Genomic DNA, 12741 nt, shown 5'->3' with positions numbered 1-12741 from the left:
GCAACCATTATACTCTTTTCATCTATTAACTTAGTTTAGAACTTGCTCTAGTGCCACTACCAAAGTCACCTTTTTAGTATAATATAGATACTACATACAGACATTTGAATTTACATTTTATAGCAATAAGGTAAGGGTGCTTGCTTTTGCAATTAAACATTGGCATGATTTAAATTCTTGCCTTTTCTAAAGATGCTAGGTAAAACTTTAGCCTTTATTCAGTTTGTTCATCATCACAACCCCTATCACCACCGCCACATAACCACATAACCATCATCTTCCTTGTCTTATAAGGCATAGTAGTCACTAAGGACTTTCTCTGTTCTAAGTATTGCATTAAGTTATGCAACTCTACAGATTTATCTTAGTCATTGCTTACTGGTCACCAATCATTCCTTTTTTTTTTTTTTTTTTTTTGGTCCATTAGTGGCCAGGCTTGGTATATTCGTTATTTGAAAAACTATTAACATATGAGGCAATATTACAGATGTGCTTTAAAGCAATTTTATTGATTTATAAAAAGGCAATATTTACACAAAGAAGTGAAAGTAAAACACCATTTTTCTGTTAGCATTTTCCTAAGAAATGATGCTGGGGAAGAGGTTTATCTGTCTTAAATTTTAATGGGCTGATTCTCTTAAGGAAATAAAATGGAGAATCATGCAGTTTCTTCTCAGTTTGCCAAATTGCTTTTCTAATGAGTCTATGATAGAATTGATATTGAGTTTTGGCATGCAAAAGCTGTTTTAAATTGGCAAATGAAGAAGCAAAGAAATACACAATATTGATGCATCCTACATGTGAAATTGTCTTTCTTATAGCACTCACATTATTATTTTTCTTCAGAATGAATTTGATTTTCCAAATTAGTACTCAGAATATGTACAGTAAGTTGGTTAAAGAACCATTATTATCAGGTATTATCTTTTATAGTTGGTTATTAGCTGCACATTGACACAATTTAGTCAGTTAACTAATAGTTTTTATATTTTGACATTCTTGTCATCAAGAAATGGATGACATTGTATCCAAAGCTCTTGATGCTATAGCCACTGCTTCACACAGCTTTTACTTAGGATGAGGGCATTAGCTTTAAAAGTCCTCCTCTCCTCAGTTTTTATATACTTCTTTCTCCCACTCAGAACTCCCTTTTGTTATTTTGTACCATGGATATGTTAAAAAAAAAGTCTGAATCAGAAAAAAATTGATGATCTATACAGGAAGATCCATTTTCACTTGTTTATTTCTGTTTTGTAATATGTGTTATTGTTCTCTGTATGAAATTGATGCCTGTGTGGTATTACAGCCCTTGTGTTACTTTGTGCTGGAATTCATTTAATATACTAAACCTTATGAAGTTGATATCATTCTAGCCACAGTCAACTTGTAGTACATTTGAAACTGGAGGTAGTAAATATCTTCATTTTAAGCCCTTTTAATTAAAAGCAATTAAAAATTCCCTAACTAGGACTTTGTGACAATTTACCGATGGTCATCTGAATCTAAAATTTGTGTTATCAGTAATAGAAATATCCTGCAATTCAGATTTTCCATAATCGGTTATGGGACTTAAAATTTAATGGTGGGATTAGAATTCTGGTAGGATTCAAATTTATTTTAAAAGCTTTAAAATGCCATTTTATAACCAAATAATAATACATTTGGATGTCTCCTTAAAACCAAATGAAATCACATACTTTCACAATCAGGTGAAAGTGTTTATTCTATTTACTACACACACCCAGCAAATTCCACTGTGCTGCCAGTGGATCAAATATTGCCACTATCATAATCTGTAGAAAGAAGGAACTAGAATATTTAAGTGAATAGAATAATACTGGAAAGTTAAATTATTACAGAATTCTGTGTTTAAGAATGAAAGAAATATTGCTCTTTTTCTTAAAGTCTATCAATAAACAATCAATAAGCTAATATTTTCCTTTTTTAGAATACTATGTGTCAGTGTAAGACTGTTCTCAGTGCAAATTTTTTCCAATCTCTCTTATCTTTATTCAGTGCTGAATAAAAGAACATTGTAAAAATCCCCACATTTTGCTTAAAAAAGAGAATAGTATGCTCTTTTACATGCTCTTCTTGTAGGCTTGTCAAAAGCAAGTATGATTTGTCAACATTACTGAATGTCTATCAGTAAAGCAAATGCACTAATTAATCACATTATATTATAATAGAAATATCAATTCAAAGTATAGCCTTCTAATTTGCTTCTGTGATGGGCAAAACTGGCTGATGGTGCATTGGTACGTATTTCCAAAATTCAGTCAGTTGAAATTGTTTCTTTCTAAAATATTATTTAATCAGATTTGATTAGAAGGGCACATGAAGTGACAGGGTCTCACTTTGACATTCATCTTTGGAGGATAACAAAGGAATGTAGTATAAAATGTTTATCCTTATTTCATTTTTTTTCCTGCTAAAATCACTGTTGGAGGTAGGCCCATGATATTAAAATGTCTAGCCCTTGCTCCATAGTTGTGATTTGTGTTTTTAAATATCAATTATTGACAGGTATCATAATTACAGCTACATAATTATCCAATATTGACGTACCAGTATTAATTAATTGAATAAAACATTTTTAGGGTGAGATTTCCTGAGGGTTTCCTGAGATTTCCGGGGTGAGAGTTCCCGAGACGAATAGCTTTCAAGAGGAAGCATAGGCAGAGTTTTGAGAACTAATTTAAGCTTTTAGTAGAGCTAGATGTATTGAGGTATGGGATGGGTTCTATGACTGTCAGAGTGAAGACTAGATCCTTTTCTGGGAGCACGAGGGATGAGGGTCGTTGGCAAGCTTGTGCTGTTGAGCTGCTTATTCCTTCTGTTGTAAAGGTGTTCGCCTCTGTCTTGTCTTTCAGTCCTCCACAAGCAACCCAGAGAAGTGTGTCTCTGTCTGCTAGAGCTTGGCCGGATTGCAGCCAGGTAGGTCAAACCACTGCAACTATGTCAAGACATAGATGATTTCAGCATCCAAGCAACACAGAAGCTTGCTGGCTTTTCACTGCTAATGTTTAACCTGGAAGTTGAGAAGCTACTCATTCGCGATGATAATATGAACTTCTTGAGGGCAGCAGTTGGCCAAATTAAAAGCGTGCCACCAATATTCCTAACCTCAAGATCTTGTTGTCAAAGCCACTATGTCTAAGCATTTGCTAATATCCTTTAATAAAACACATTTTCCCTCCAAAACTTTCCTGGGGAGGGGAGGACATTGTACATGCAGTTTTATATGACAGTTCTCCTTAGTGGAAAGTCTATTCCCATATTCTGTCTATCTTCCTCCTCCTTCACCTCCTTGCTTCCTTTTTCCTTTTTAATAATTTTCAGCCTCCCTTTTTGTTCCTTTTCTTCATTTCCCTCATTCAACACTTTGCTCTTTTAGTTTCCACTTCTGACTGGGATGATAGTTTAAAAATTATCTACATTTTTATTAGGAAAAGACGTAGAATGTTATCCTTATGCAGAAGCATCTTTGAAACCTGTTTTTTTTTTTCTGTAGGAAGGAAAAACAAGAATTAATTGCAGAAATCATAGCTAAATAAGCAGAGGAAGGAACTCTGTTAGCTAAAGCAACTTGCTTTGGTTTCATGTTTTCCCATTTATTATCTTGCATATCATCAGACAGGGCTTCTGGCCAGTCCATGAAGCCCAAAGAACAAGAAATGAAGATACAAATGTTTGAAGAAGTCTTGATGCAAATTAGAAATTCAAGATTAATTAGAAAATGGTTTCTTATCCACATCTGGGTATACTTTTAGGGCTGAGATCAGATGAATAAGTAAGATAAAGTGAGAACTAACACTGAATGAACATTCTCAAAGAATTTATTAATAAAATCAAGAAAAAAAAATAGGTGAACACACCAGCAATTTACAACATGGCTAGAAAACTTGCTGCCAATTAATAGACCTTTCTTTGATCCAATAGAAAATTAACCTGTAATCAGAATATGTAACCTCAAGTTCTTTAAATCATCATATCAATATAATCTTCATGAATTGTGCATCGGGTATAAATTTCATTTCGCCACAATAATTGGGTGTGCAAAAGATTGCTTTAATGTTTTTCAATTCAAATTAAATATTTTTGAGCCTTACCTCAACATGGAGTGAAAAAAACAATTTGAGACGTGTGAAGATTTTTCTATTTACCCCACACTCTTCCCAGTTAATTGTGGGAAGGCCTCTGGGGGAGAACTCTCTAGTCTTGGTCCTCTCAGATGTCTACTGCTCAGGCATAGTTCAAACTTGTGGCATCTGGCTGTTTCTTAGGACTTCGTTCTCTATCATGCTGCCACATACTTGGGTTCTGTGAAGGAGCAGGATAAAGATATACCTCTTGCTTCTAGCACCCTGCCACACCTACTCCCCCACCAACCTTGGGGCTTCTGGCCTGGAAGACAAATGGCCTTGAGTCAAGTGAAAACCAAGGACTCAGCATCTATTGCTTAAGAAAGGGGAAGTTGGCCGGGCGCTGTGGCTCATGCCTGTAATCCCAGCACTTTGGGAGGCCGAGGCGGGCGGATCACGAGGTCAGGAGATCGAGACCATCCTGACTGAATGAAACCCTGTCTCTACTAAAAATACAAAAAATTAGCCGGGTGTAGTGGTGGGCGCCTGTAGTCCCAGCTATTCGGGAGGCTGAGGCAGGAAAATGGCGTGAACCTGGGAGGCGGAGCTTGCAGTGAGCCTAGATTGCACCACGGCACCCTAGCCTGGGCGACAGAGCAAGACTCCCTCTCAAAAAAAAAAAAAAAAAAAAAAAAAAAAAGAAAAAAGAAAAAGAAAGGGGAAGTTAAAAATACAAGGGGTAGGAAATCAAACTAAATAAAATTTCAATAAATGAACTGCTGCCAAGGAAGTGTTCAAGTAAAAGAAATACGGATTGTCTAGAGTTCCTACTTAAAGACAGAATAGACAAAAAACTTTTTTTTTAGTTGATTATCACATTAGAATACTCTAAAATGCCAGATATAATTTCATTACTTAAATATTCAAAATATTTCATCGGATAAGCCTCTTGCTTCTGAAAGTTGTGATACAGAAGTAAACAGACGGGGTTATACTCTCTCTACAATTAGGTGGGATTTATGAATTTTCCTCCCATTTAAGTTTATAGCATTTGCCTTATTTCTGGATTTTATTTTATATGTTGTTATTTTATATTATATTAAATGAGCACTGTGATTAGGGAGCCCGCTGAATAAACATTTTAATTATAGCCAAGTCATCAAAGAAGAAGACAGGCTGCCCAATTATAAAATGCCTTTAAGAATCACCTTTCCTCCAGCTCCGAGTCTGGCATAAATTGCCACTTGTTACAGGATGTAAAACAAATTAAAATCTTGGTTAATGAAAGTGAATTATAATGGCCTTCTCATTTTCAAGGTAATACATTATGTGAAGAGTTCCTCCCACCCAAATATTTTAAAATTGTGATTTGGGTTTGTTCCTTTTCTGACCATGCTTCATTTCCACACAACCTGATAAAAGCAGTGATTATTTACATTACCAAAAAATAAATTATGGATTTTACAAAAGAAGTTCCATAAGGATTAAGATAACCCTTACATTAAAATATTTAATTTGTAAATTTGGCCTTTTATCTTCTTTACTCACTTGGATGGTGTGAACTATTGTGTACTTTCAGCAATAAAAAAAAATCCTAATAAATTATTCATGGTGCTACTATTATTTTAGTGTGTGACATGATGGTAAACAGTTGAATACCAGTAGGATAGATTGAACACTTAAGTAAGAATATCTAAGTTTCTCTCTGGATACATTTAAAGTTTTTTTTTGAGTTTGTTGCAAATTCAAACGTGTTTTACAAACGGCAACCCAATAAACTCAGATCTTACTGTTTTACCCCTGTGTTGAAGCATAATTAGTTGAAAGAAAAAAGGGAAATTTCTCTTAATCTAATTTTACTCCTAAATTTTGCCTTACATACATTAAACATATATCTAAATGCTTAAATTTGTGCTTCTCACAGACCCATAGAGGATTATACACAGTAATGACTTAAAACAGTTTTATGTAGAAATAGAAGTGATTTTGGGAGAACTCTCAATAATCACAACAGTAATTTGCACACAGAGCAGATGAGTTTAGACCTTAATGAAGTCTCCAATACAATCTTGTGAGTTTTGTTTTTCATCATTGATAGACAATGTATTCTTATATTTGATTCTAAATACTTTTCCAGATTACATAAACATAATTTTAAAACCATAAGCATCACTTTGGAAATGATTCCCAGTGAGTTTCTGATTCTCTGCCATGTTTTCCTCTCTGGGGACACTTAGGAAGCTCCTTTGCGAGCTGTGGGCTTCTCTGAGTTCTGAGATTGCTGAATGAGACCACTTATTTTTGTTCTCATGGGTAAAACTTCCTTTTATTTTCAACTAAATAGAGCTATCATCATTGAAGAGTGAAATCCCTCTGCTAATATTTCAGAAAAATATCAGTTTCTGAATATAAAATATGTGTTTGACTTGTGAAAAGTAAAACTCTGTGTAAAAGCAAGTTAATAAAACCTCAAAGATATTTTTAATGACAGTGCTTTGATATTCATTGCTGAAAACAAAGTTAGTATAAATTCAACATTTTTTGACTGTAGAATTAAATGATCCTTATAATAGAAGTAAAAAAAAACTTTTGATATTTTCGTTTGGGGTCATAATCAATAATCAGTGGTATAGTGGAGTTTTTTATGAATTTTATTTTTTAGTATTTCCTTGATTTTGAGCAAAATTTATGATCATTTAAAAGAAATATACTTTCGGAACATTTTCTTTAATCTGTGATTTTAATTCATGACCTTTTAAAAGGAAATGTTACTTAAAAGAAAAAAATATTCGTATACAAAGATGATTAACTGACCCATCCTATTTAAAGCACTTGAACTAACTGCTGAGAACATCATATACTTTTACATGGTTGAAATTTCCTTCCAAATCTAAATCAATCTTTGAATTGCTTTAAAACAGAAGATAAATGAGGAAAAAATTATCTTGCAGGAATCTATAAACTGTCTGTTATATGCCTTAAAAGGGGCAGTTTCTTGCACTAGGCTGTAAAATTTGTCCGTCTAACCCTAGTAAAATAGGATCCAGATGTCTTTTGTTTGAAAACTCTAGACTACTAAATAGTTTGAGTAAATTTTCTAGTTCAGGCCTCAGTTTGGGGACTTAGTTATTTTACCTAGAGCTCAAAAACTGTGTCAAGTGCCAGAAAAATGAGAAATCCATTCCTAAAACCTCATCATAAAGTCATTAACCACAAGACCTGTTCCCTATCACTTTTTTCAAAAAAAAAATGAGACAAAAATATGTTGCCCTTTGAGTATTCACCGTACTTTCATTATCACTGGGGTATAAAGGTATGAGGATATGATTTTAGTGGATTCTACCTTCTTGGTCTCTTTAGTGTGACCCTTAATTAGTTTGAGAACAACAGCTACCCCATTCTAAAACTCTGAAATCTTGTAGTTGGAAGGGAGTGGAAAATACTATAAATGTGTGAAAACCTCATAGACAAAATAAAAATGTGGAGTGGTATAGAGTTCATGGAAACCAGAATGAAGCAGCCTTTTGGAGAACAGAAAAAAGATCTATTTGATGACTAAGTTGGCTTGCAGGTGCAAGACCCCAACCCAAAGGGAATTTTGTGATTTACAATCTGTTGACATCTCCAGACAGACAGGAAGCCAGTGAATCATATTTAAGTATGCGTTTCAGGACTGGCTGACTTTACCTTCTTAGGCAGTTTGAAGTATTCAAAAGCCAATATAAGCAGAGATTTGGGACTTAGTGTTGATTTTTTATGTTCAGTGGCATAACTAATTTTCAGCATTCCCAGATAAAGAAAAATCTCCAGAGAAAGGTTTTCCATGTGTGACTTTGTTACCAATTTTATTCAAACCTAGTCTACTTTGTTTATATTGGACATAGAGCCAAGTCTGTTGTTACTCGAACATATGTATTATTATTTCACTTTGTAAAAAAATTTAAAAATTGTGCAATCTATTCCTGAAAGGTGGCATGAATCCACCTACAATTACAAATGAAATCATATTTTCCAATTCACCTAATTTAAGTTTCAAATATGATATTTTCACTTATGGATGACTTAATTGGCTGTGACTTGTCACGTCTTAAGTTACTCTAGCCTCACTACCAAGTTTATGCTATTCTTTTAAGAACATTAAATATAACCAAATTTTATAGCTTCCTGGAACTAAGATGGCAGAAAAGTTTACAGAGTTTAAAAGGGGTTGCTTGCCGAATTTTATCCAGTGAGTTAGTAGCAAAGCTGAATTTATAACTTGATCTGCTAAACTCCAGTACTGAGATAGTTCTGACATTTCACAATTCTAGGGAAATTTATTTCAAGAATGACTACAGTAATTTTTTTGGTAAAGAATGTAACAATATTACTTTGTATTTTAACACCTTAATTTTGCAGTTAACATGATGTCATTCAGTGGTATAATATATTCTAAAAACCAAGAATTTTAGCAACAGAACTTTAGTGCTGCAGTTTCCAGATTGTACACCACTTAATTTGTCAATTAACTTATCAACAATCTCAGATGTTGTGCCATGTGTCAGAGACTATACTGGGCACATGAAGTACACTTTTTAATTTCTTCTAATAATATTAAAACATAGAAATTAGAATTTCCATTTTATATTTAAATAAAACTGAGATTCAGAAATAATATATGTCAAGATATCCAACAATGTCAGATGCATTGAAGATGCTCAGTAACAGTTGCTTTTCTAAGATTCTTCCTCTTGCCTCCCTCCATCCACTGCTACAACAGACCTTGAGAACAGGCCATTTTCATTTCTACTTTTCTGATGGAAAATAGACTTATCAAGGTTAAGTGATTTGTGAAATTTTAGAAGTAGGTTATAAAGGAAATAGAAGAATAAGAACAAACTAACCCAAAGCTAGCAGAAGAAAAGAAATAACTAAAATCAGAGCATAACTGAAGAAAACTGAGACCCCAAAATCCATACAAGGAATCAATGAAACCCAAAGTTGGTTCTTTGAAAGGATACCAAGATTGATGCACCACTAGTTAGACCAACAAAGAAAAAGAGAAGATCCAAAGAAGCTCAGTCAGGAATGACAAGGATGACACTACAACTGATCCCAAAGAAATACAAAAGATCCTCAGAGACTATTATGAACACCCTGTGTACACAAACTAGAAACTCTAGAGGAATGGATAAATTCCTGGAAACATACAACCTCGAAAGATTGGATCAGGAAAAAGCTGGAATCCTAAACAGACCAATACTGAATTCTGAAATTGAATCAGTAATAAAAAGCCTAACAACAACAACAACAAAAAAGCCCTGGGCCAGATGATTTCACAGCTAATTCTACCAGACATGCAAAGAAGAGCTGGTACCTATTCTACTGAAACTATTCCAAAATTTAAGGAATAGGGACACCTCCCAATTTCATTCTGTAAAACCAGCATCACCCTGATTCCAAAATCTGGCAAAGACACAATGAAAAAAGAAAACTACAGGCCAATGTGTCTGTTGAACACAGGGGCAAAAATTCTCAACAAAATACTAGCAAACTGAATTTAACAGCACATCGAAAAGTTAATTCCGCATGATCCAGTAGGTTTTATTCCTAGAATACAAGATTGGTTCAACATATGCAAATCAATACATGTAATTTACCACGTAAACAGAATTAAAAACAAAAACCATATGATCATCTGATAGATATGGAAAAAACTTCTGATAAAATGCAACATCCCTTCGTGATAAAAAAAACCCTCAACTAACTAGGCATTAAAGGAACCTACCTCAAAAGAATAAGAGCCATCTATGACAAAACCACAGCCAACATCATATTGAAGCAAAAGCTGGGCAAAAACTGGAAGCATTTCCCTTAAGAAGGGGAATGAGACAAGGATGCCTACTCTCTTCACTCCTTCAACGTGGTACTGGAAATTCTAGCCAGAGCAATCAGGCAAAAGAAAGACATAAAATGCATCCAAATAGGAAAAGAAGAAGTCAAATTATCTCCCTACAAAAACATAAAATAAAACACCTAGGAATACATCTAACTAAAGAATGAAAGGTCTCTACAAGAAGAACCACAAAACACTGCTGAAAGAAATAATAGATGACACAAACAAATGGAAGAACCAATATCATTAAAACGGCCATACTGCCCAAAGCAATCTATAAATTCCACACCATTTCTATCAAACTGCAGCTGTCATTTGTTACGGAAGTAGAAAAAAGTATTCTAAAATTCATTTGGAACCAAAAAAAAAAAAAAAAAAGCCCAAATAGCAAAAGCAATTCCAAGCAAAAAGAACAAAGCCAGAAACATCATATTACCTGACTTCAAGCTATACCCTAAGGCTACGGTAACCAAAACAGCATGGTACTGGTACAAAAACAGACAGAACAATGAAACAGAATATAGAATCCAGAAACAAAGCTGCCTACCTACAGCCATCTGATCTTTGACAACGTTGCCAAAAATAAGCAATGGAGAAAGGACTCTCTTGTTCAATAAATGGCACTGGGATAATGAGTATCCATAAGCAGAAGAATGAAACTGGATCCATACCAATCACTATATACAAAAATTAGCTCAAGATACATTAAAGATTTAAATGTAAGACTTCAAACTATAAGAATTCTAGAAAAAATCCTAGGAAATACTAGGATTTCTAAATACTGGAGTAAATCTGCAAAAGCAATTGCAACAAAAACAAAAATTGACAAATGGGACCTAATTAAACTAAAGAGCTTCTGCACAACAAAAGAAATTCAATGGAGTAACAAGCAACCTACAGAATGGGAGAAAATATTCACAAACTACACACCTGACAAAGGTCTAATATCCAGAATCTATAAGAAACTTAAACAATTCAATAAGCAAAACCAAATAACATCATTAAAATTTGGGCAAAAGACATGAACAGACACTTAAAAAAACATACAAGTGGCTCCAAAACATACAAAAATATTCTCAATATCACTAATCACCAGAGAAATGTGAATCAAAACCACAATGAAGCCAGGCACAATGGCTCACATCTGTAATGCCAGCACTTTGGGAGGCCAAGGCAGACAGATCACTGGACCCCAATTTGAGACAAGCTCCACCTCTACAAAAAATTACAAAAACTCCACCTTTACAAAAAAATACACACAAAAAATTTAGCCAGGCATGGTGGCATCTGCCTGTAGTCCCAGCTACTCAGGGGGCTGAGGTTGGAGGATCGCTTGAGCCCAGGAGGTCAAGGCTGCAGTGAGCCATGATCACACCACTGCACATCAGCCTGGGTGACAGAGCAAGATCATGTCTCAAAAACAAACAAACAAGCACATCAGCCTGGGTGACAGAGCAAGATCATGTCTCAAAAACAAACAAACAAGCAAACAAAAAAACCATCAGTTACTGGTGAAGCTGCTGAGACAAGGGAAGACTTATGCACTGTTGGTGGGAATATGAATTAGTTCAGCCACTGAGGAAAGCAGTTTGGAGATTTTTCGAAGAGCTGAGAACCACTATTCAACCCACCAATCACGTTACTAGATATATACCCAAAGGAAAATAAATCATTCTACCAAAAAGACACATGCACTCATGTGTTCATAGCAGCACCATTCACAATAGCAAAGACGTGGAATCAATCTAATTGCCCATCAATGGTGGATTGGAAATGTAAGACATAGAATACTATGCAGTCATAGAAAAGAATGAAATCATGTCATTTGCAGCACCATAGAGGCAGCTGAAGGCCATTATCTTAAGCAAATTAACACAGAAACAGAAAACCCAATACTGCATGTTCTCACTTATACATGAGAGCTAAACACTGGGTACTCATGGGCATAAAGATGGGAACAAAAGACACTGGGAACTCTAGAGTGGAGAGCAAGGGAGGGAGGAAAGGCTAAACAAAAACTACTTATTTGGTACTATGATCACTACTTGGGTAATGGGATCATTTGTACCCCAAACCTCAGCATTATGCAATATACCCACGTAACAATTCTGCACATGTACCCCTGAATCTAAAATACAAGTTGAAATTATTTTAAAAATAAAAAAATTAAGTAGGTCAATGGAACAGTTAGTTCAAAATCTAACTCAGAGAAGAATGAGAAACAAATCTTAATGTGAGTATTGTTTGTACTTGTCAAGAGCAAGGTAACCAGATGCTGTCTAGAATTCAGCATAATCAATGATTACTAGAAAACTAAAAAAAAAAAAAAATGTGTTCTAGTTTTGGACAAGGTTAAAGTCTTCTAGATTAACTTGTTTTGGTCAAGAATTTTTGTACATTTAATACTTACATGTTTTATTAAAGCCTTATATGCAGTTAGGTATTCAAAACCATAAGACTGAATTTATATTAAGAACCTTATTTTTATATGAGAATAGAGAATTTTTTTTACATTCAAATGGTAGCTGTTAGGTAATTGCCCTGTGCCAAGGTCTTATGTGAGATGCTTGTGATTCTTGGAATGAGACAGACAATGATCTCTACCACTACAGAATTTGCAGTCTAGCACGTTTCCCCCATTGTCCTGTCCCATAAACTGGTACCTATGTACAAAAGATTAGAAATATGTTCAATGGTGCCTACAGTCTTTTAGCAAGTGATATCTATGTAAGTAAACATTAATCTGTGGACTAGAGGCTGTTCTCAAAGCAGTAATTGTTC

The 12741-nt window shown here is 34.5% G+C and overlaps 1 protein-coding gene across 5 annotated transcripts in view; it reads left to right on the top strand.

The window, feature by feature from the left end:
* Positions 1 to 12741, top strand: part of GAS2 (growth arrest specific 2) — a 179951-nt gene that overhangs the window by 101690 nt on the left and 65520 nt on the right. For all 5 annotated transcript variants that reach the window (XM_054524565.2, XM_054524566.2, XM_002821950.6 and 2 more), the window contains exon 5: positions 2874 to 2937. In XM_054524565.2, coding sequence (XP_054380540.1) covers positions 2874 to 2937 — 64 coding nt within the window. The remainder of the gene's footprint in view (positions 1 to 2873; positions 2938 to 12741) is intronic.

This window comes from Pongo abelii, chromosome 9, assembly GCF_028885655.2.
Source record: "Pongo abelii isolate AG06213 chromosome 9, NHGRI_mPonAbe1-v2.0_pri, whole genome shotgun sequence".
Classification (NCBI taxonomy): Eukaryota; Metazoa; Chordata; class Mammalia; order Primates; family Hominidae; genus Pongo; species Pongo abelii.
Note: the sequence above shows the minus strand (reverse complement) of the source record. Positions and strands in the feature narration are given on the sequence as shown.